The following is a 26067-nucleotide window of genomic DNA, read 5'->3' as shown; positions in this document are numbered from 1 at the left end:
CGAACCCGATTCCCCAATCGATGACGATGGAATAGATGTTCCATTACCCGACCATGAAGAAATTCGAATAGCAATTACCCGCCTGAAGAACAACAAAGCGGCAGGGGCCGATAGATTACCGGCTGAGCTATTCAAATACGGCGGCGAAGAACTGATAAGGTGCATGCATGAGTCGATATCGATGACTGACGACTATCCGAATAATGCAAACCGATTATTATTATTCAAAAAGTACAAATTTATATTTTAATATTTGTTATAATATAAGATATAAATATGAGTACCGATGAATTGAAGATAGAAATCTACAGTAACAATCAAAATATATCTAAGTATATTTAAGAAAGAGGACTCTTACCTGTGTATTCATTTGCATGTGATTAATTTGACCTTGAGCGTTCATCTGCTGTGGTGTCTGCGATTGAACTTGAGGTTGTTGGGATTGCTGAGCCACCTGGGTATGCGTTGGGATATTTGTGGGAGAAGTTTTCGAAACTTTCGGCTTACGCTTGCGGGTAGTACCCTTTCCTCGTGTTCTTCCAGTAGTTACTGCACTAGGTGATTGATCTATTGATGAAGGAGTATCCGGTTTCATCTCGTCTTTCTATGATGCATAGAAAATTAACAACTGCAACAACTATACAAATTAAATTTTCGTTACAATGCAGATCTTTTCCGGTACAGGCTCTATGTCTTCTGGAGGTAGCGGTAGGGATTCATAAAAATAACTAATAGGTTTAACTAAACTATGTGCGTGATATTTAAGACTGCGATGAGTTTCTTCATACGCTAAACATTTTCTTTCAGATTTGACTGCACCAAACCAAACCCATGATAATGGCGCTGGGTTCTTATGACCTTCCAATATATCCCAAACACTTATACGTTGTTTGTCTGAAATACGAAGTTGTTTCTTGTCCATATCACATATTTTGTTTCCTTTCATGTCGATACCGGCCGGCTCGCATGATATTACCTGCAATATACATGAATGTGTTATTATGTTACAATGTTTATACAAATACAGTGGAGTCTGTGTATAGTGAACCCCCGGTGTAATGAACACCTCGATATAGTGAACGCCTAAAAATTTACATTGAGTACTCTAAATAGTGAACTATCGAAAACTCGAAATAGTGAACAGAGTTTTAAACGCAATGGCAAGCATAAACTGTTAAAAAAAACTTAAACAGAAATTAAGTCGGGTATTCCCCGAAATTGCTCATTTTATGTTTTTTATTGGAAAAGCTGCTGCTATGTATTTGGTGCCAGTCTTTATTTGTCTCTTGTCGGGTGCAAAGCGCTTCTGAGTGAATGTGTACTGTTGTATGTATTTTTAAAAGTGTTTATGTGCTAATAAATTAAATGTTATCATGCCTGTGAGGAAATTCCTTCCATTAAAGCAAAAACTTGAAATTGCTCAAAAACTCGAGAAAGGTGCTAGTGTTTCATCCTTAGCAAAGATTTATGGTGTGGCCAAATCAACAGTTTCGGGAATAAAAAAAAATGCTCGTAGTATTATATCCCACCAGGCAGTCGGAGCATCTAAGCGGAAGACTCTTAGAAAAGTCGAGTATCCCCGCATGGAGAAGATGTTATACAAGTGGTTTATAGCTCAACGAAACAAAAATTGTCCAGTTACCCCCCTTGCCATCCTCCAGAAGATGAACTTAAAACTGCTGATGGATCCATATTCGTGATTTATATGCCTCCAAATGTAACGCCTTTAATTCAGCCTATGGATCAAAATGTGATTCGCTTAACTGTAGGAAAGGATGACATCACACAATTTGTAAAACATTTAACTTTAAAGGATGCTGTATCATTTTTAATGCTTGCTTGGAATCAGCTGCAGGCAAATGTAATAGTAAAATGTTGGAAGCCTTTATTAGAATGCTTAATACTACAGAAGCAAATGAAAGCGAGGATGAATACGATGATATTCCTTTGAGCTTACTTCGTCAAAAAATATTGCAGGAAAAATGGAAAGAAGTTCATGATATACAGAGCCTGCTGCAAGTTGTATTACCCGAGGTAATTTTATTCACCCTCTTGACAAGCACCTGTTAATTAAGTTTTTATGTGAACATTATTTGTTTTAGGAAATCTACACTGAACAAGATATTGAAAGCTTCGATATAGCTATCGCATGGGCTGAAGCTAACACCACTGACTATGCTGGCATACTAGTACTGAAAAGTCTACGCGAAAAAGCGGTCCAAAAGTCAATTTCCGAAATCCAAAAGCAAACATCTATTCGTAAATTCTTTCAATAATATGTATGTATTTTTCAAAAAATTACTTTATACATATAACCTGTTTTGTTTACATAAACAAACATGAATTTAAAGCTAATAAACAAAGTTAAAAAAAAAAAGTTAACCTTAATATAGTGAACAACCTCGATACTGCGAACAGGCCTTGCAGAAATTAGTTCACTATATCCAGACTCCACTGTACATATACTTATGTACGAATAAAAAAATTCTATTACATTGTAAATATTTCAGAAGAGTCCAAAATAGAATTGCATATCTAAAAAATATGTCAATTACATCAACAAATTCAATGATTCAGTTATAAAAGGTTTGGTATGTAATGTTGGTTGTATTTGTGAAGGAAAGAAAAAAGCGAAAAATGTATTCGCTTTTCTTGTGAACGCAGTTAAAAATATATTCTAAGTAGTATAAAATATATTACTATTCTCGAACCAAAATTAATAAATAGCATGGAAATATGGTCAGTCAATATTAATAGTCATATTTAAAATTTTTCTCCATGAAACAAACATTTAATTTTATTTTCACTATATACATCTATATATATTTAATTTATAATTTCATATCACGTTGTTTGTCCGGAATTGGCGTCTAAACTACTGAACCGATTTTAAGGAAATTTTGCACAAGTCTGCAGTTTGGTCCAACTTGAAAGATATACATAATAGTTTATATTTAAAATTTTAGTCGCAATGTCCATCCGTCCATCCAGCGATAATTTGAAGTGAAATCTAGATATATTAATAAAAGTTCATACACGTTACAATTAGCAATATCCAAAAAGTAAAAGTAAAGTATACACTACCTACATTACTCTTTGACCGTTTTGATATAAATTCTATGCATATTATTTTGACATCCTTATGTACTTTTAACAATGAGAATAACGCATGATACAACTTCAAATTGATTCCTCAACACAAATATTATTATTGGGAGCGGTGGAATAGAACTGCAACCAAATACTAATATATATATTTCCAAATGCCAGACAAACCAGACAATTTATGACCTATTGTTCACGACAAAAATCAATTAATTGAGATTAAAGTACAAAAAGATACATTGGCAGCTTGAGTTCAATGTTGACAACATTAACTTCAAAATACAGCAACTGTTATACCATTTTTGTCTATATTTTTAAATAATTAGTTGCTCCCTGAATAATTTCACTTTATCTAATAGTTAACCAGAATAGAATTTAACATACATGTACCTTATCCACAGTTACCGTTTATGTAAATAAACAAAGCAGCTATGGTTTTAATATTAACAAGTAAGGAAGGGCTAAGTTTATACTCTCGCAATTTATTTATTTATATTATATAATAGACTATTTGACCCACATATTCGTCATATATATGGTATAAAGTCCATTGAAAGTTGGAAACCCTAATATTAGGTTAGAAGCATCGAAGTTCTCATGTTCGATATATGGGGACTTGAAAACCTATGGTCCGATTTCGGCGATCTTTAGAAAGGGGCAGCCACACTATAAATGCAGTATTTATGCAAAGTTCTGTTCCAATATGTTCACTAGTGCTTACTTTATACATTGTAAACTATTCAGGTCGACTTCAAAGTTCTGGAATATAGGAAGTAGGCGTGGTTGTGAAACCAATATTCATTTAAATTGGTCGAGTAGTTTCGGAGATATGGTTCTTGACCCATAAGTGGGCGGAGCCCTTCTGTACGTTCTTTATAGTGAAATTTAAAGTTCCTCGTGTTTTCCCTTACTGAATTAAAGCATTTTTAGGAGTTTTCAACATAACCTTTGTATAGGAGGTGGGCGTGGTTATAATCCGATTTCCACCATTTTTGGACTGTATAAGGAAATGCCTGTAAAAAACGACTCCTGAAAATTTCGTTGATATAGCTTGAGTAGTTTACGAGATATGTACAAAAAACTTAGTAAGTGGCGGGGCCACGCCCACTTCCCAAAAAAGATTACATCCCCCTTCATAGTGCGATCCTTCATACCAAATTTTACTTCAATAGCTTTATTTATATTTATATTTTATTATTTATAGCTTAGTTATGGCACTTCGTGTTTTCGGATTTCGCCATTTTGTGGGCGTGACAGTGGTCCGAAAGCTACCTTCCTATGGTGCCAAGAAACACGTGCACCAAGTTTCATCAAGATATCTCAATTTTTACTCAAGTTACAGCTTGACATCCGGATTTGAACTTCACTTTTCATGTGTTGAACACATAGAAGACGACAAGCGACGAGCGACATCTGTCAAATATTAAAATACACGCGTTCATATGGGCACAGATTTTTTGACAACAGCACGACTTCACGACAAAAGGGTTGAAGTCTTCGCTGTCGCCAAATTAGAAATGTTTCTAATTTTGCCGACGACAATGGCCGCTGTAAAGCTGCCACTAATATGTGAAATGTAAAATTATTCAAAGTTCTAACAAGTATGACGTTATTTTGTCTGCAGAAACGTAAAATAACTTTGATATATCATTTATAATAACAATCGATTATTTAAAACAAATAAATCGACCATTTTAAAATTTTTTTGCGTAAATAATTTCACTTTAAACTAAATATGTAAATTTTATTGAAGTGAAAGATGTTAGTACGGCAACAATGAAAATGCTGTGTGATATGTCGCTGCCGTCTTCAAAATGTTCAAGACGCTGGCTTCGAAGCGACATTTGTGGTCAGCCGTCGCTACGTCGTGTCGTGTCGTCGTCTTTGTGTTCAGCACTTCATCTTGGTCACTTTGGTATATATAACCCTATATCTAACTCATTTAGTTTTGGGTGTTACAAACAACCTTTATGTGAACAAAACTATAATTCTCTCTTTAGCAACTTGGTTGCGTGAGTATATTCAACAAAGTGAACTAAGTATTTGACATACCCTTGTTTGACAATAAAATAGTAAACAATTCATGTATTTGTTTACATTAACCCATCTTTTTTATCTTGAACAATATAATACACATTGATAAAATTTTTTGCAATTTGTCAGTTGAAGCACAAAACATTAGTAAATTGCTTACATGAGTTGTTTTGCACAAGCAGAAAGTATTCGTCATTTTCTTTTATTCATTTAAAAAATATTTTCTTTGGTTTGTTTACTTTTGAATTTCAAAATTTGAATTTTTGAATCAATGTGAGGGTTAAATCAATGGCAACACACATGTCAAATTCGGGTAAAGAAAACTGAAATGTCATATACTTACTTCACTTAGTTGAATACACTCTGTTTACTTACCAAACCTTTTATAATTGAATCATGAACAAATTTTATAAAATAAAAATTATAAATCGAAAGGCATATCTAGAGAATACATATATACATAAATTCTGATCTGATATAGCCAATTCAATATAACGAAATGAAACTTAGCGAGACTTCTGATTTTGATTAGTTCACTAAAAATGGAGCAATAAGAGCATAAATCTACATATGTACATTAGGGTGACCCTTAGTTGTATGGAGGATAAAAAAAGTTTTAGGATTCTCGATCTCACCCCCTAGAAATATGCGAATAGCCCAAAAACTAGTATATACAAAGTTTTGGGTCAATCAAAAAAGGTTTAGAGGTTGCGCAAGGAGCTTGAAATCCTGAAAAAATAAGAATTTTTGCCATTTTTATGTCTCAGACTTGCATATTGCAAAGTCACACTATCCCTTACTGGTTTTCCATACCGTAATAAGATAATAAGAATAACATTAGAACCGTTATAACGGTATATCACGAGCATGCGACGCTTGAGAATGCACCACATTAAATTTACTTTCATATTTGTATTTCTGTAACTCTATCATCAATCGACCGATTTTAAGGTTGTGGTAATTTTGGAAAGATAATAAAATGCAGATCTTATTACGGTATGGAAACCAGATAGTGTGGCTTTGAAATATGGAGACATAAAAATGGCAAAAATTCTTAATTTTTCAGGATTTCAAGCTCCTTGCGCAACCTCTAAACCTTTTTTGATTGACCCAAAACTTTGTATATACTAGTTTTTGGGCTATTCGCATATTTCTAGGGGGTGCGATCAAGAATCGGAATACTTTGGAAAATAAGGGCCACCCTAATGTACATACATCATTTGTGTTGTTTTAAATCAGTGGTCGGCACTCCATACCACAATTGTGCCGACTCAAGTCACACGTACGCTTACGCTCTATCATTCAGTCGTTGTCGAACCAGCAACGAGTAAACATCGCGCATAGCTATGGCACTTTGCATAAGTGCCCTGCGCGAAATGCCTACTTTGATGAATGTCGTTTTATGTTATGTATTATATTTATGGTTTTAAGCTATTTAAAGACAGAAAAGTTAATGCTTTTGTGTTCTAATATATTTGTTTAAATAATAAAATAACCAAAATGAATAAATGATCACAAAAATTCATGTTTTATGAAAAAATTAAAAACATTCTTAAAATGTTAGGCTACAGAGTTCTCACTGGGTATTCATTACTTCATGCTCACCTATACAGTCACAATTCCTCTCGTGCCGACCACTGTTTTAAATGTCGTGGTCTGAATAGATTTGCATATGTTTGACTTTTTACTTTTGATCTGCACATATGTATGCATGTATGTATGTATACTGAATACGATTTATAAATATGGAATTGTAACCAGTGCAACAAGCAAAAATTTTTGTGGTTTTATGTTTATAAGTCGTCAAAAATGTTCATTTTTTTATCCATAAACTAAATTACAATGCTTCTCTTTATATAATATGTATACTACCATAAGAACTCAGGGTTGGAACAACGTTGGAAATATAATGGGCTTATGTGACGACGCTATTAAGGCTTTAATGCATTGATACATTATATTTATGTACATACAGTGGCTCACAGCCGAAGTGATGCAACCGTATAAGAAATATTAAAGCAAGTGTTACCTGAAAACTAAATAAATTTTCCAAAAATATATGTAAATATACTCGAAACACATATGTGGTAAAATACCATGATAAAAGTATTATGGTATTGTGTTTACTACGTACTATGACACACATTGAATTGTAGTAAACTCAAATACCAGATTTTTTCATAGACATCAGAAAAAAATGGAAACAATAAATATTTACATATATGTAATGAGAAAGTAATTTTTAAATTTATAAAAAAAAGGCAACAATATGTATTTTCGCCATAACAAACAGAGGTAATTTAAATTTATCTTAAAAGCCAGTCACGTACGACCATAGAAATACGCGATACATGTCCCTGGCGTTTTTCAAAAAAAAATTGTGAAAAATGTCTTATTTTCTTATTTTTTGGCAAAATATTTTGCAAAGCTTTTGTATATAAGCTCTTTCCTAGGTTTCTTAGCTATTTTTAGCTGTGTTTAGTGAAATACCACAAAATCTGTATCTAAAATAAAAAGCTCTTTTCTTGATAAATTGTTAAGAAATGCTCTTAACAGTGTTCTTTACAAATAAAATATCTGGATGTGTGATTTTTTGCAATGGATATTTTACTTTTGTTGTTAATTGTTGTTAAAATTGTGAACACGGTGATGGTCCGCGTTATTCAGAAGATTTTATATTAAGATATTTCTTTTTCCTTTTTTGTATAAAATAAATGAAGGTAACTTTGTCGAAATAGTTTTCCATATATTGCATACTATTACAATTTAGCAAATTTTGGCAAGTTCCCAAGGAACTTTTCTGAAGCTAAGCATAACAACCAACTAAAATAAAATTGCATTCCAATTATTTTGAAATCTAAAGACTCAAGGATTATGTATAGGTAGGTCTTATGTATAAGTATTATATTATATACACTATGGCTCCGCGGTGGAGCAAAAGACTCCAGGGGATGTGAGATCGAAAAGCGAATACATAGCCTCTGCCATCCGATTATCAACCTCATCTATGGCCGGCACCTTCTGTGTGGTTAGCAAACGAGGCTCTGGCGAACGAGTAAAGGCGGGTAGATAATAAGAATTGGTTAGATAAACTGATAACCGATCAATCTTAAACCAAACTTATCTACGAAGACACAATAAAAAAAGGCTCGGTGAAAACAAACACTCAACGATTTTTATCATGAAAAATAAGGCCAGATTCGGAGCATGGAATATTTGCGCACTTTCAGAAAACCTACGTCTAGAACAGGAGCAAAGGATTAAAGCTAAATTATTAACTATTTGAAAACTTATGTTATTTAGTATTTAATAAAATTTTTCAATGCAATTCGAATATAATTTGATCAGAAATCAGCTGTTTCTGTTTACATTATTTTGTTTCCCATACGTGCGGGGAAAATCTATGCGTACTGAAGCTTTTTATTTTATCAAACTTGTCACATAATACCAAAATCTTGATAAAAATCTGAATAAATTTTCAATTTTTTACATGTTTTACGGTGCTACGTAGATTGTGCGGTTGTAGCTCTCCTTTTGCTTTTCTCCATGCATAACTCTTTCCATCCTATCTAAATAGGTTGAATTTACTTTCATCTGCAAAAATTACGGTATCTCAGAAGCTTTCACTCTAATATTATATACATATGTTCTTTTGAAACTCAATATAGCACTTCGATTTTTAGCATTGATGGATGGCTTATTTATTGAAATCAGCTTCTCTGAGCACTCTTCTTATGACTTTTTTTCCCCAAATATTTTTCCACTTCGCTGCATTAAACTGGAGCACTTAAATGGGGATCTTCCCGTATTTTCCGTACAATCCAACGAGAATCACTTTCATTAAATATTTTATTATGAGCCGATTTCTTTTTATTTGCGACACGATTTTCACGGACATAACGTTCAATGATATACTGAACAGTTCCTTGATTCAGTTTCACGCTTTCCGCGATTTTACGTTGACTTTATCCATATTTATAATTCTTTAAGATTCAATACTTGTTTGGCAAACCATTTTGAACTAAACTTCACAAATGACAATATTAAAATTTCAAAACTATCAAATATTATCCCAGAAAAGCTCATATTTATAACGTTATTTATTGTGCATTCGAAAATCGCCACTAAGCTGTCGACGCTAATGGTAAACATTTGTGCATCATATTGGCTGTGAGCTTGTATTTCGGTACATGAATATGTTTTTACTTTACATTTGCAAACAAGAAATAATTTTGTAATTTTTTTTATTTGCAAGATTTAACACATTCATATGTACCAAATCAAACCAGTAAGGAAAGGCTAAGTTCGGGTGAAACTGAACATTTTATACTCTCGCAATTTATTGATATATTTTTATTAAGTTAACACACCATTTGACCCAAATATTCGACATAAAGTTCAATAGGAAAACGAAAATCATCACATTTAGTATATAGGCTGAGGTAATTCTTTAACCGATTTCACATGAAAATCACCAACATACATTATATCTAAGATTATAAGATATTTCACATATTAACCGATTTAAAGGCTATTAAGCTCATCGTATTTTTGAAAATACTATATTAGGTATTCTAATATATTCATATATAAGGGAAATTATAACCCGATTTTAACCATTTCTGGCACAGAGACACACTATTAGAAGAAAAATATTCCCTCTGAATTAAATTAAGATACCTGAGAGATTTACCGAAATTTTCGGTGAAAAATTACCATGGGGCAGTGAGTTCTTCATATTCGATATCCGGGGCATTGAAAAGTTATAGTCCGATTTCGACAATTTTTTTCACAAGTGATGCCACAGATCATATACAGTATTTGTCTAAAGTTTTGTTTCGCTATCTTCATTGGTTCCTTATGTATATATTATAAAGTGAAGGAATAAGATGGAATTAAAAAAATAGTTATATGGAAAGTTGTCGTGGTTGTGAACCGATTTCATACATTTTCCATAGGTGTCATCAGGGTGTCAAGAAAATATTATATACCGAATTTCATTGAAATCTGTCGAATACTTCCTGAGATATGGTTTTTGACCCATAAGTGGGCGATGCCAAGCCCATTTTGTAAAAAATCTCAGTGCAGCTTCTTTCTGCTATTCCTTCTGTAAAATTTAGTGTTTCTGATGTTTTTCATTAGTGAGTTAACGCACTTCTAGTAATTTTCAACCTAACCTTGGTTATTATCCGATTTCAGCAATTTTCATGGTGAAAAACTGCAGAAATTTTATATAGCTTTATTGCTTTACGAGAAATATACAAAAAAACTATTTGGGGGCGTGCCACGCCCACTTCCCAGAAAAATTACATCCAAATATGTCCCTTATTTTATGCCTTTATTTATGGCTTAGTTATGACACTTTATGTGTCATTTTCGAAAGCAACCCTCTCACAGTCCCAAGGAACATGTGTTTCATTAAGATAAGACGGACGGACAGACAGACATTCGGATTTTGACTCGTCTCGTCACCCTGATCATTTTGATATATATAACCTTACATCTAACTCGTTTAGTTTTATGACACCGTTATGTAAACAAAACTACAATACTCTCTTAGCAACTTTTGTTGCGAGAGTATAAAAATTAGTAAAAAATTTTAATTTCGTAATATAAACATAATTTTTACATAACCGCTTTTTAATTTCGTTGATGCATCATTCACCCAGTATATTACTACGTTTATGCTTCATTTATACTCGGTTATATTCTACATGGCCTATATAAACTCAAATTTGTTCATTTTAATTTATTATTTTATGACTAAATTCAATCTCTTGAAATATGATGTATTTTTTTTAACCCCTTCGACCCCAACTATTCCATTGGAATGTATTTTTTTAACGTATACATTTTTTTAATTTATTTAAGAAGTATTATACACAATTTTGAGACGCCACGCCCACCCGTTTTGGACGCTAGCGGAAGTTGATTGTGAGCAATCTTGGGCCATAGTGGTATACAAAAATGTATTTTCATTGATTTTGAGATGAAGAAAAATTTTTGTTGTTATTGACAAGTGCGTCATTTAACACATTCGGACATTCATACACTTTTGATTGATATGAATACCTGTTAGAGGGGTCCCTTTCTAAAGGGATGGTTGGCCTATATTGTTTTCGAAGGAAACATTGCTAGTACAATGCAAAAGCTCATCAGCAACTTCTATTTTAAGTTTTACAAGCTGAAAATGCTTTTGAGTTGGGTTTATCGAATTTAAATGATTTATAGCAGCCGCGAATTTTTTATGGATGTTTCTAGACATTAAGAATAGATATGTGCGTTGTATGTTTTTGTGGGTCCAGAGTTACAAGGAACATGTGTACCTAGTTTCGTCAATATACAGAGGTATTCAAAATTATTTACACATCGAAAGTTTTTTTACAAGGATATCAATTTCATTTAAGGATATCAATTATTGTTTTTATTTATAACATATATTTATGTGATTAAATCTACTAACATACCTCGGTTGTTTGCTTGTAAAGTGGCAATAACTGACGAATAACTTTTATTGAAGCATTATTTTTCTCACCAATTTCTTTTTTCAACTTTTTCATTAGGTTAAGGTACAGTTTTTTATTTTCATCTCGTTCAGAATGGTTGTCAGTTAATAATGTCGAATGAACAAGAGTAACTAACATATCCACCACCGTAGTAAATAGTTCTCTGAAATGATATTTAGATATGACAATTTAATAATTTGAAATAAATAACTTAAATATCGCTCATTTACTTGAATAGTGTCATAACTCAAAAAACACGATTTTTGAGTTGAGAATGCAGAAATGTGCGCAATTTCATAGTCCATATTGCATAAAAATTTCATTCCGATGTGTAGGAAAATAAACCGTGATATAAGAATGTGCCGTTCTTAAACTTGTTATGTTGCATTAGTTTTTAACCGCAATAATGACACTTCTCAGTTGTGCCAGAATTAGTTATAATTTTTTTTTACGAAATAACGACATATTTTGTGTTTCAACACATATTGTGAAAAGGTGAATTTGATTTTCTTTTCAGAAAAAACGACACATTTTGTATTACAACGATATTGGTGGCAAATTAATTAAATCTTTCTTATTAATTTTTTCAGCAAAAACGACACATTTGACTTATGACGGCGAAATTGATTTATATTTTTCACAAATAACGACATAATTCAAAATGGGTCACGTTTATGCCCAAGAAAAGCCATTAGTACACTCTATTTGGTCCATTTATGCTTAATGTTGTATTTAATATATTACACGCCACTAGATTTGTCAATAAACTGATGGCATTTTTCTATATTTGCTAAATAAGAGACAATTAAAAACTTTAAATCGCTCTCCTGAAAAATCGACTTTTTTGAGTTGTGACACTATTCATGTAAATGAGCGATATGTACATTTCAATTTCAATTTCTATATATGTACACTCTAGTAGTTTTTAGTCAAACCAATGTTTATTAATATATACCCGGCAAAACAGTAAGTATCTAACGTGAATACTATAAGCTAGAATTGCAAATAGCACTTAGAATAGCTCTTATCCAGATCATCAAATTAAAAAGTATGGTAAACTAATGTTGAAATTAAATAATATATCACATAAACAGAACTACAACAGAACTACTCAAAGTGTTTATATGAAAATGAAATAAAATAACAATTTGTTGTTTTAATTAATGGATCTTATTTGCTCTATACGATACATATGTGTATTAATGCGAATTAGTTTATGTACATAGAATGTATATTTACTCACCGATTCGAACTTGCGTCTATTACACCCTGACAGACCAACTGCGCTAGTAAAATAGCCCAGTCCGTAGTCGAGTTTCCATTTTTCTGTATTGTATCAAACATTCCACCTACCAAGGAAAAACGTAATTGAAGAGCATCTAACATTTCTTCTCGTTCCTGAAGATCGTTAAATCCGTTTGATGAATCATACTAACATTAGGGGAAAACAAATTATTAAAGTTAATTAATAGTACTCGAAATTTAAATTATCATATTTGTAAAAATTTTACATCATGTTTTACACATTGATAAGATTTATGTTATTGATTATACTATTTCAATGGATATAAAATGAGTGTGAAAATTTAGTTTTAAAAAGTTTCAATAAACAAATAAGGAAGGGATAAGTACATGTATAACCGAACATTTCATACTCTCCATTTATTTATTTACACCCCAATTTTGTAAGGATACTAAAATATTATATAGTATAATTACCCAGACTACTCAAACAAGAATTTATATTACGATAGGTTATTTAAATTAACACTGTTTGAAGTACTTGCAAGAATTGCTCAAATTTGCCCAAGACTTCGACAAATGAAACATAATGACATTTCTGAATATAATTTTACAAGTATTACCAATTTTTTACTTTTGTCTGGCCTATTCTACGATCTTTTAGTTATCGCGCGCCAAGTTATGTTTAATTAGTTTTAGATGTCATATCTTAAAATTGTGTATATCAAGTTCATCTTTTAAAGAATAAAAATATATATATATGTACATACCTCAGTAAAAGACTGCAGGCAATGAGAAAGTTGTGAGTATAATGAGCTCAATAGGTTTTCCTTGTATTCGTCCTGACCATTTAAACAAGACAAAATTAATCCTAAGAAAGGTTGATAGTTTAACGAGAACTTTTTGAAACCAGTAGAAGTGTTGAATCCACTTAGAGAGCAATTTATTGAGCTACTAATTCGATCTCTTTCTTCTCCATTGCTATTGCAATTATTATCAGATTTCAGTATTTTTGCACAAAAATTCATACTTTCGAGTGCACGGCCCGCAACTCGTAGAATTCGCCCTTTTACTGCTGGAGTAAGTTTTGAAATTAAAGGAACTATTAACCACGTAGATTGGTTTTCACTATATGTTTCTTTGCCTTCAGAAGATAGAGCATCTTTTTGAAAAACGTCAATTGCAGCCTTAGCAACAGTGTCTAACCAATTATTAAGTTCAGTTTGGTTGTTCATAATTTGTCGGTGCATTAATTCTAAATCTAACCATGATATTCGAAGAGTCCATTGTTCAAGATTTTCCAAAATCCGAATAATCATTGACCTCTGATCCATTTCGGAAATAATATTATACTCAGCTTCAGGATAACAAATCATATATAATACGCGCTGAACTTGTTTTGTAGAGAGCATATCGTCTATAATCATTTCACATAAATTATCAGCGTGTTTCAAACAGCGTTCCAATACATGTTCTTGTGAGCATATTTGTTTCAAAACGTGATTCGCAAATTCAAGCAGAGATATTTGCTCCAAAGATTTTGCACTACTACTTCCAGAACTTGGTTTATTAACATCCTGATCAGCTCCATTACTAACATTAGACAAGTCACTAGTACCAAGTATTTGGCTCAAATCCGCTGGCCTGTCGGTATTCTTTGGAGTGCTCCCTGGATGCACAGGTGTATTAACACCACTCCGCTTTCCATTACTTGTAGCAACAGAATTATTGCTTGATATTGTTGGTATTTTCAGATCAACAATAATTAATATAGCCTTAATGACAGCCAAAACTGCTTGTATTGGTATGTTTTTGTGTGCGCCCACTAATAAGTGACGATCACAGCTTAGCTTTATGCTGAAAGAATCTTCAACATTTACAGGATTCGGAGAAGTACTCACTGAATACATTCTTGGTTGTGGTATCTCGATTGTTTTAAATAATTTCAAGACCAAATGACAAGTAAGACGTGCGCCAGCTTCAGCATCAGTGGTGAATTCACCGGCTTCTGGATATGCATATGCTAATGTTGGAAGTGCGAATTTAAGCACAAAATCGGCCAATGAGAAGCAGTGTCTTGCTACCAAAATGCAAATGAAAACAGCTAATGAGTTGTGAATTTTATTGTCATGTATGTCCACTTGTTCAAAAAGGTGAGGATATCGAAGTTTTTTCGAGGCATTGCAAATACTTTGAAGAGCAGCAATCCATTCTTCTGAAAGGCTGTTACATGATGCCGTTAACTCTGCACATAAAATGGCAATTTCATTTAAATGGTCATTATCAGTTTCTTGACAAACAGCCAGAATAGCGTTTGATACAAAACTGTAAACGTTGGCTGTTGACTCTTGCAATTGACGAATACAGTGATATTCTATTCTACCACCACGTTTTGGAGAAATAAACAATTCTTGTAAAAAATGCGGATTATATGACTGAGGTGCGGCACTGAAAATATTTTTTATTATTTGTATTTCATTAGATTTTTTTCAAATTATTATGAATATTGTTTTACCTTAATTGTTCTGGGGAATTGTAGATTTCTTTAAATGCTTTCATTATTCCAATTATTGCAAAATATTCCGTCTCATTTTCATCAGATTTAAGTAAATCGCACATCTCATACAAATCGGACAAATACGCGAGAATACATCGTTCCGCTGAGCTACATTCTTTTGGATTGTTTACGTGTTTAATTGTTTTGCATAACCCTTCGAATACTGATACAGTTTCCTCTGTACTGAGCAAGAGGCATGAATGATATCGACGTAGTATACCAACGATATAAAGAGCTAAAGAAGTTGTATATATTCTAACTAAAATAGACTTCTTAGCTTGTAACTGATTTTCAATCTCAGTCAATTCCTTTAGAATGTGATCACAAAAATCTAGCAAGCTATGTATATTCAGAGCCATTTCCATAAGATCAAACAAAAAAGCAACGTGCTCTTGAACCGGCAAATAATTATTATTACCAGTTGCAAAGCCATTGAGTTGTTCCAAAACAGCAATCGCACACTGAGATGTAACAACATGTTGTTCAAAATAGGACATACTTTTACATTTGCTGGTGGTCGACTCGAAATTAAATTCATTTCGAGAATGCTTCTTAACTTTGCCACCTTCGGAAATGTCTATACTGAACTTTTTTGAGAAGAGCTTACAAATCTCCTTTGACATTTTCTTCACTGCGTGCTTTTTTTCATCACGTTCCTTTCCTACACCAAATAGTAATATATATCTCTGATTACATTCATTGCTATAAGAAATACACGCTTCCTCCTGAGGTATGGGAAAATGTTTGGTATAGATGTAGTGACGTGAAATAAGGTATCCATTTAAAGTCATGTGGGAGTGATCAGCTATTTTCGGACTATCTGGTGTTTCTAATGCACTCTGTTGTCCTTTCTCTTTAATATTTTGTAATAGTTTGCCCAAATCATCATCGACATTCGAGTCATCAAATTCGCTATGTTTAAAATCAATTGCAGAACTAAATTCATCATCGAAATGATGAGAAGGAGAAGCTTTATTGTCAACCGACTCTAACCCACATACCGAAGATGTTTCATTTCTATTTACATGCTCTAATTCTGGAATGCAATTTTCTCTTAGAAGATCGCCTCGTGATATCAAAGTATGCATATATGCATTATGTGAAAACACGTCATAACGAATTAGTGAGCAGAAAAGATGTACAAGATTTATAAATTGGATGCGGTTTTGAATTGTTCCATTCTCTTCCAGAACTGGAGCATCGTGATCAAGAAAATCCATTAAAATGGTTTGAAATACTGGAAGTCCACTAATCAATCCAATTCCTGAACTTATAGAATCCTTTTCATCTGGCCCATTTGAATTTTGTTGGTTATCAGTATCTACAACTGAAGTAACTTCAATTTGTCGTTTATCCAGCAACAGAGCAACGGCTATTGCCCGATGTTCACCCCATCTAAAATTATTTTAACTTTATTATATGTTAGCAATATTTATACAATTTACCTCTGATTAGAAACTGCCCATTCACATAGTATTTTAACAGTGGCAGCGTCTTTGTCAGGATTATATGTATTTTTTTTTCGTCTATATTCAGTGTCTTCATACTTTAAATCATACGGCGGAAATATTTTTGAGTAGAGAAAGTCTATATTATTATCCTTATCTCTGCGATCAAAACAGTGAGTATCCAAATAGTCAAGAATATCCAGTATGTGTGTAAAACAATTTACTTTAGAACTACGCCATTTTTCAGCAAACCAACGATTTTCGGCATGTTTAGACCGCAATGCAATTTCTGCTTCTGCGATTTGTAGTTGCCGCTTTATATTTTCATTCGAATTTTTGCACTTGAACGGCATCGGAAGTTGAGAAGGAACGAGAGAAATGAAATCGAGTGGACTACCACAAAATGAAGATAATGCCCGACTTTCATTGATTCCATTCCATATTAAAGAGGTGGGACATTCTAAAGTAATAGTTTGAAGTATAGTACTGAAGTATACTATTATATCACGATGATGAGGGCAATTATTACAGTCACTTAGGGGTAGTTCTAAACTATTTGTTGAAGTTTTTTCCTCTGAATTCGATACTTCCATGTTTGATGCGCTTACGTCTGGAAGCTTTGTTGGTGAATTAGTTTCCGGCCCTAATTCCAAAAGTAAGGCCAAATTTTTTGCAGCCAAAACTGCCAGTTTTCTACTTAATCGTTCTGATTGTATAAAGTCGGGCATGTATTGCAAAGCAAATACAAGTATTAACTTTTTTAAAGACATATCAAAGGATATTTGTGAACGTATTTTTTCGATTAATTCCAAAATCCAGTTGAGGAACTCTTGACGATCAAGCAGAGATTCTTCGTGCATATATTTACAAAGACGTGTACAGTACTTCCAATATTTCAAAGCGTTTCGGCAATCCTCGAAGTTGCTACCAATGCCGGATATTGGTGATCCTGATCCACTACACACTATACTTCCAGATGTGTTTGCTGTAGCATTTGTTGTGTACGTGGGACAACTTGATGATGACAATGTATTCGATGTTAAGGGACTATGAGCAGTTGCAGGACTACTGACGGAAGGAGTTGAGATCATATGAGCTAAATTCATTCCCGAACCAAAATTATTACATCCCTGCATATTTTTATCAGTTCCAACTGTAAATGTAAATATTAATTTATTTTCAATTTGTGTATATACCAATATACTTACGTTGAAAATAATCATGAAGTTTTGGCAAGAGTTCTCTCATAAATTTTATTATATTGCCCGTCCATTCTACAGCAGGGTCATAAATACTACGTTTCTTATTTTTTGATTCAGAGAAACTCAATGTGTATGCTGCACTTAATTTAATAAACCATACGGCGCGTTGCATATTTACTTGATTATCACAGAGAACTATTAAAATTTCTTCCTTTTTATTAAATGAGGGTGCCTTTTTCGCTAAACTTAAAAGGGGTTTATTGCCAGCAAGGTCTTTAAACCAGGCATCCAACGCTGTTTTTGTTCTCGGCGACACAGGCCAGAAATTGTCTTTGCAATTAATTTGTTGCTTCTTTCGCATAGTATCTTGAAGGGTCATAAGTTCTTCCTTTTTAGATAAAATAGAATTAATAAACGAACCAACTTTGCTAGCGTTCATATTTGAGTTATGAGCAGTTCCAAACTCATCGGCCAATGGGGGCGTAGTAGCAAAGCCATGTTTCACATTGGTCGGCGTTAATTCATCTTCCCTTTGTTTTGCTTCTTGAGGATATACATCAGGAGGACCCAATCGTGCCCTCTTTAAAGGTCTCTTTTCTTGTAATAAAGACAACATCACTATCAGTACGATTTATTCAGGTAATATATATAAACAACTATTGGAGCAATTAACACGATCAATAAACCACAACATAAACTAATATATAAATTGTTGGTGATAATACAACATTTCTCTTAAATAGGAAAATCGATAACAAATATGGTCAGAATACATCAAAGATGGGTGGTAGGCCAATGAAAAAATATTGAATACGAACTGTCAATCTATTACAATTACAGTTCGGAACATCTAGAATTAAATGTATGACTTTGTTATCTTGATAAAAATCAATAGCGAAATGACGTTCTTCATGATCTTGAATCGTTCAAACAATCAAAGAGAATAAAAAATCTGCATAATAATTATTAATTATTCCAACGACTACTATTTTAAAACATACATTTTTCGGAAAAATTCCAAATTTTAATTAAAATATTAACTATGAACATATATACGAAATTATATTACTATTACTATTAACCAGTCCTCTACAAATTGTTAGAATTTTTATTTAGAATCTAGCTTCGCTAAAATACAAATTTCCAAAAACAAACATGAAAACATTAAACGAACGCATCAGCCGACGGTATCGTGCATATGTTACCGACATTGTTACAATTGTTACCGATCCCAATATTTGATAATTCATTGCATCCTAAGTTAGGTTAATCTGATAGGCCAGAAAACCACACATATACCTATTTTGGTCCTTTGCGATACCAGATGGAGTGCCGTCATGTAGTTAATAACGAGTAATCATCATTTAGGATGTCTGATAAATGAGTACCACTATTATTAAAAGAAAAATATTTCCTATTGATTTCTTCAAAATATCTAAGCGACTTACTTATATTTCCATAAAAAATGTATTAGAAGCACTGAGGTCCTCATGTTAGAGGCCTTAGAAACTTAGAAGGCAGATGCCACACTATAAATGCAGTATTTCTGCAAAGTTTTGCTCCGGTATCTTCACTAGTGCTTATTTTATATATTAGCTGTCATCGATTGGCTAACTGTTATAGACAAGCCAATCGAACAAACTTTCCAAATTTTCATACGAACTGGCAGCACTGAAATCGAATTGTCTATACTCGGACTCACTGAACTCTTCTATCACCGTCAGTGTCTTACGTTTTCTACAACAAATTTAATTTTTATTAAAGTTTTTTATTCAATAAATTCAATACAAAAATACTTACGATTTATCTTCGCCTGCCATTTTCAATTTCAAATTTGTGTACAACAATTTTTATTATTTTGTCAGTAATTTGTCCTTTGAGCCGTTCACAATAGTAAAATGGTTCAAAAATGTGTAAAACAAAACTTGGTAGCACTCAGCAATCGCCGAAATAATGTTTAATGAGGTATTCGCATACTCTCCTGCACGAATTCAACTAGATAACTTTGTTTTTGCTTTCACATGTAAAATTTTTTACAGGCGAGCAGCGCCCAAAGATAGCGAGTAGAGAAGTGACCAATCGATGGCAGCTATTGTAAAGTAAACGATTCAGATCCCACTTACAAACAAATATTACTTCCAAATACTTCCCTGATCGTCACCCTGATCACTTTGGTATATATAACTCTATATCTAACTCGTTTAGTTTTGGGTGTTACAAACAACCGTTATGTGAACAAATGTGTATAACAATTTGATACGATAAAATATTTTTCTAGATACGCCGTAATAGTGTTAATCAATTGTCATTGTAGTTGAATAAAATCATTTGCTGAATAGGGTCTTCGGGTTTTCCTCATGCTGTCAACACAGTAATTTTATTCATAAGGAAAAATTTTTAAATTATCTCTGCAACCAGAGGTTTTACTTTTTTGGAACTCATGTAAATAGTTATCTGCTCACTGCTTGTTAATTCAATATCTATACAACAACTTTGATATATATTTTATAAAAACAATCGATTATTTGAAACAAATAAACCAAATTGCACAAATAAATTCACTTTCAACTAAATATGTAAATTTTATTGAAGTGAAAGATTTTAGTACGGCAACAATGAAATTGCTGTTTGATATGTCGCTGCCGACTTCAAAATGTTCAAGACGCTGGCTTCAAAGCGACATTTGTGAGCAGCAGTCGCTACGTCGTGTCGTGTCGTCGTCTTTGGGTTCAGCACTTGATTTGGTTATAAGAGTGTTTCTTAACTGCTGGTTATCAGTAAGAGTCAGAAAGAGGAAGAGTGCCATTGACAAGTTACTTTTACGAAGAAATGGAAAAATAGTAGCACTTAGCAAGGAAACATCCGAGTGCTATTTTGGGACATACTATTGCATCTTAAAAATTAATCAATATAGTATTGGGTTAAAAAAATCAGAAACTTACCCAACTGTCACTAGCTAGCAATAGAGATACAGAACTTTTGTTTCTGAACAGCGGAGCGCACTTAAATATGCTGTCAGATATTGTTCAAAAATAAAAATATTTTAATGTTGATAGCATTGGCTCTGCGCAGAGGAATTCAAATTTCACATGCCCTCACAATCTGCATTGAGGTGCAGAACAACATTTATAAATCAGTACAAAATTTCAAATAACCACACTATTGCGATTTTTGATGATTACCTTATGCTGGCGAAAATTGAAAAGCTAGAATGCTCACAATTTCCTCAAACGTCTGTGAGGTGTGAAAGCAGCCATCACAATACAAAAACATCTGTGTTTTTTTTACATCCGTATTTGAAAATAAGTTTACAAACATTTGAGTGTTATAACTAGCATGGAGGAACTGTCCTTTGTATGTGCGCCTATTATTGAGGAGCAGGAGGAAAATTCTGAAGGGTCTGCGACCAAGGTGACCGAGATCATGTAGCCATGGCTGTTAACGCCAGTCGATGAATCTTCAAATGCAAGGAAAGTGCATTACAATAAGTTGCACGTCAAAGCACGCAATACCATTGAGAGAGCCTTTGGTGTTTTGAGGTCACGATTCCGGTGCCTCTCAAAACACCGCATTCTTTATTACAGCTCTGGAAAAGCGGCGATTATTATTTATGCGTGTTCAAGACACCAGAAAAGTTATCGAAACCTCAATTTAAGAAAGAGTGCTAGAGTTAGAGAACGTTACGCAGGAAGTCATGGGTACTGAAACTCGCAACACATTCAAAGAAGTTTTAATAACACCACCAACATACATACATATGCAACCAAGGGCATACGAAGACGCAGCCAAACTGGTATACGCGGTTCGTAAAGAATTGGTCGCAGCATGCGACGCAACTATGCGCAGGACAACACACCACACCAAACGAAGGCCAGTATATTGGTGGACTGAGGAAATAGCCACGCTCAGAAAGCTTTGCCAATCATCCAGGCGTCGCCTACAGCGCAACCAGGGTGGCGATCACGAAAACAGCCTCAGAGAAGCGGCTTCATAAAACGGAGATCCACTATCGACGCACTAAAGGAAGTCGTTGACACTGCAAGGAGCGCAGTAAGTGGAAAACGATGGAAAGGTGGCACAAAATAGTACTGCGCGCTGATAACCCTGGATGTGAAGAATGCCTTTAACTCAGCGAAATGGGCAAACATAATCACAGCCCTTTACGATTTACGAGTCCCTCAATACCTCATAAAGATTTTAATGAGTTACTTTGAAAACAGAAAGCTAATATTCGACACGGACGAAGGCACAAAGAGCCACTATATTTCAAGTGGAGTACCACAAGGATCAGTGTTAGGCCCCCTACTTTGGAACCTTATGTATGACGGGGTACTAAAAATACCTCAACATAATACTGTCAAATTAATAGCATATGCAGACTAATAGTAGTAGCAGTGGCTAAGCACCTAGATGGCCTCTGAATCAAATGCAATGAATGCATAAGTGGTCTACGCCAATGGTTCTCTTCCATGAGTTTGGAACTGGCAGAGCACAAAACAGAGGTATTGTTCATAAGAACTAGAAAAATTTAAGAAAAAATAACCCTCACTATAGGGGAGTGTGAGATTACCTCACAGCCACAGCTGACGTACCTAGGGGTAATATTGGATTCCAAACTAAAATTTAAACAGCACCTATCGTACACTTCAAGTAAAGCAAACAAGGTGTACAGCTCCTTATCGAGAATGATGGCAAATAGAGGCTGCGTTCGTTCCAGTAGGAGATTGTTAATTGCAAAGGCAATGAGCTCCGTAATCATGTATGTGGTGCTAATATAGATCCAGGCGCTAGACATAAAAGCGCATGCCAGGCCGATATCACTATACATAGACTCACAGCTATAAGAGTAATAAGTGCTTTCCGAACTATATCTAGCGAAGCAGCCGAAGTACTAGCTGGTATGCCGCCCATAGACATCCAGGGAAGTGAATTTTCGCGACTGCATAAATTACCAGCGCCTCATACAAATACAGAAAAGCTAGAGAAGAGAAAAGTGGGCTTCACAATGTGGCAGCAACGGTGGGAAAACTCTACCAAAGGACGGTGACAGACTGATACCTGAGAAATCATGGGGACCTTGAAGTTACCTATATAAATCCCGTCATGACGTTAGTCCGTATTGTCCGGTGTGTGCAGAGTTCGTAGAAGACCCTGAGCACGTATTATTCTATTGCCCTCGCTTCTTAGACATAAGGGAAAAGTTGAAAACAACCATGGGTGGGAGTTTGACGGTGGAAAATTTGACTGTACTTATGTGTCAGTCCTCCGATAATTGGAAAGCTGTTAGCGAAGCGACAGCTTTTATTATGACAGAATTGAGACATTGGCAACAGATTAGGCAGTCCGTGCTATAGAGGAGACTTAAAAGTCTAGTCACTCCCACGAAGTAATTCTTAATCCGGTGGTTCCGTGGGAGAGTCCTGTGTTGGGAGTAGGTTAGGTTTAGCGGATTAAAGTTCCGCACTCCGGCTTTCGATGCTTCCCCCTACTATAAAAAAGGGCAAAAAGTGCATACACATTTTCCTCAACTCTTCTCTCGTACAGCACCCTGAATGAGGGAAACAATCAAAGTTCTCGTGAGTTTGAACAAGTTTAGTTTTGAGCAGCCATGATATACTGCTTGTAGAGCATTATTTTGAGTGTTTTAATTAAATCAGTGATCTGCTGCCTAATTAAAGTTTAAATTATTGAACCACGCATTTTTAAATAAGTAAAACGCAAAATATAGAAGCTACACCAACAATGGTCAACAAAAAGAGCGAAGCCATTGAATACGTTGTAATATGTAATTGTGATTGTTGAATAGAATAATATTATCTTGCCTTAAATTCTAATTAATTTTCCATACAGATATTTCAAACATCTTACGGCGCGTTAAAAGTACACAACCTAAGTGGTGGCACTTATGGTAGCCGCGTAGAATTCTCGAAGCGATGGAAATATGTGCTGCAAGCAAATCCAGAATTATGGACGCAAACGCTGGTAAATCGGACAAAAATCATTTACACACCAGATATTAGTATGATACTCTTTCAACTTGAAATTCGTCCTGGTTCAGTTATATGTAGTTGAACCGAGTTGTCACATATTTTATGTGAAATTAAACCATTTGGCCATTTACATACATTTGACTTCCACGAAGCGCGACTGCAACAAGCACGTGCAGAATTGGAACGACATGGTTTAGGTGATTTTATAACCGTTTATCATCGCTACGTGTGTCAACTGGGTTTTGTCAATGAGCTAGAGGGCAAAGCAGATGCAGTATTTTTGGACTTACCGGCACCTCAGTTAGCCGTACCATTAGCAACTAAAACACAGAAATCAGAGGGTAAATTTAAGTGAATGTTTGTGATCGTGAAAATTTAAAAACTTCTTGTATGTTTAATTAGGAGGTCGTTTTGGATTCATTTTTATCTTGTATTGAAGAATCGTAACGTTGTTTTATCGAAATACTACAGCAAGAGCATGATGTTAAGACTAGAACATTGCATGTGCTAGATTTAGGATTCCTGAAGTATAAGGTAATTATTATGAGCATTTATGTTGTAAAAATTTAAATTTTACTTTATATTTTATAGAAACTCTCCTCCCAGAAATTGGATGAATTATGTACTAGTGAAATTAATGAAAGAACAGATCCTACAAACACTCCCAAAGCAACCAAAAAGTCCTGACATGATATGCGTCCTCCTATACTTCCAGGCCTCACGGGGAATTCGGACAACATGACCTAGCCAGCGTAGCCGCTGTCTTTTTATTCGCTGAACTATGTCAATGACGTCGTATAACTCGTACAGCTCATCGTTCCATCGTCTGCGGTATTCGCCGTTGCCAATGTTCTGAGGACCATAAATCTTACGCAAAATTTTCCTCTCGAAAACTCCTAGTGTCGTCTCGGATGTTGACATCGTCCAAGCTTCTGCACCGTAAAGCAGGACGGGAATGATAAGCGACTTGTAGAGCTTGATTTTGGTTCGTCGAGAGAGGACTTTACTGTTCATTGTAGCACATGAATATTTTCATTAGCTCTGCTGTGCTACCGCTCTCAATTTTTTGCTACCGCTACGCCAGAGCATATAGCTATAGTTTTTTACCTAACAAAACTCGGACCAGAGTAGAGCACATACTTTTACATTGTTATGCTAAGGCTATGCTGTGGCTCTCGACAAAGTGAGAGCGGTAGCAAGAGTAAAATGAAATGCTACGAGAGTAGCGTAGTTTTTCAAACGCTGCTTCAAATACCAACCAAAGGAGGAATTAACATATACCGCAAAATCCAACCAAAGAACAAGAACCCAACACAACACAAAGCAAAACAAATAAACACCACATATTGTGAAAACACACTCCCATATATACAAAACATTCTACATATCATTTTAAAAATCCCTGCCAGAAAAAAGGTGCTGAAAAAACTGGTTCAACCGAAGCTTTTCAAACCCACAAAAGTCGTAAAAAAGTGATGAGTTTGCCATAGGCCAACATAGCTGCTTGTGCATTTTTTAACCACTATTCCCCTCACACGTACGTATACATGTGATGTCTCTGTTGCGCTCATCAGTGTTATATTATATACAGACAAAAATAGCTGAACTGCTCTAATATCCCTAATCGTCAGCTGATGCAGGTTTGTATTTTTTTATCCCTATTTTTAAATTTTCTTAAAATTAAAAAAAAAAATTTGGTTTTAAAATTATTTATTTAAACTTAATTTATTTATACATTCATGTACATATTTACAATTCTTTTATAAAAAATGTATATTTAATATATAAATATTAATAGATCACGTAAAATATGTTATATATCTGAAAAAAAAAGATTAATAATACCTGAAAAATATATTAATTAAATAAACCGAGTGGGGTTGCATTCCGGGAGTGCAGGCAGAAGTGAAAACTTGAACTTATGGCACGTTGGGGACTTTTTTGGGTGAGCATTTTTAGGTGCGCACGCGACATGAGAAATCG

The 26067-nt window shown here is 34.1% G+C and overlaps 1 protein-coding gene, 1 long non-coding RNA gene and 1 pseudogene across 4 annotated transcripts in view; 1 reads left to right on the top strand and 2 right to left on the bottom strand.

Annotated features, from left to right (window-relative positions):
* Positions 1-18851, bottom strand: part of LOC105218976 (mediator of RNA polymerase II transcription subunit 12) — a 74680-nt gene extending 55829 nt beyond the window's left edge. For all 3 annotated transcript variants that reach the window (XM_054229233.1, XM_054229231.1, XM_054229232.1), the window contains exons 1-8: positions 18101-18851; positions 16890-18045; positions 15403-16839; positions 13658-15335; positions 12889-13076; positions 11607-11808; positions 662-976; positions 359-604 (exon numbers count right to left, since the gene is read on the bottom strand). In XM_054229233.1, the coding sequence (XP_054085208.1) occupies positions 359-604; positions 662-976; positions 11607-11808; positions 12889-13076; positions 13658-15335; positions 15403-16839; positions 16890-18045; positions 18101-18710 (5832 nt within the window). In that variant the 5' untranslated portion in view covers positions 18711-18851. The remainder of the gene's footprint in view (positions 1-358; positions 605-661; positions 977-11606; positions 11809-12888; positions 13077-13657; positions 15336-15402; positions 16840-16889; positions 18046-18100) is intronic.
* LOC128921476 (uncharacterized) lies at positions 1496-9287 on the bottom strand. Its single transcript, XR_008470916.1, has 2 exons — positions 3085-9287; positions 1496-3010 (listed from the first exon to the last, which is right to left on the bottom strand). It is a non-coding gene; the product is annotated as an uncharacterized LOC128921476 (long non-coding RNA).
* Positions 18852-23938: 5087 nt separating the features above from the next.
* LOC105218977 (tRNA (adenine(58)-N(1))-methyltransferase catalytic subunit TRMT61A-like) lies at positions 23939-25574 on the top strand (annotated as a pseudogene).
* Positions 25575-26067: the final 493 nt, after the last annotated feature.

The sequence above is a fragment of the Zeugodacus cucurbitae genome, chromosome 4, assembly GCF_028554725.1.
Source record: "Zeugodacus cucurbitae isolate PBARC_wt_2022May chromosome 4, idZeuCucr1.2, whole genome shotgun sequence".
Lineage (NCBI taxonomy): Eukaryota > Metazoa > Arthropoda > Insecta > Diptera > Tephritidae > Zeugodacus > Zeugodacus cucurbitae.
Note: the sequence above shows the minus strand (reverse complement) of the source record. Positions and strands in the feature narration are given on the sequence as shown.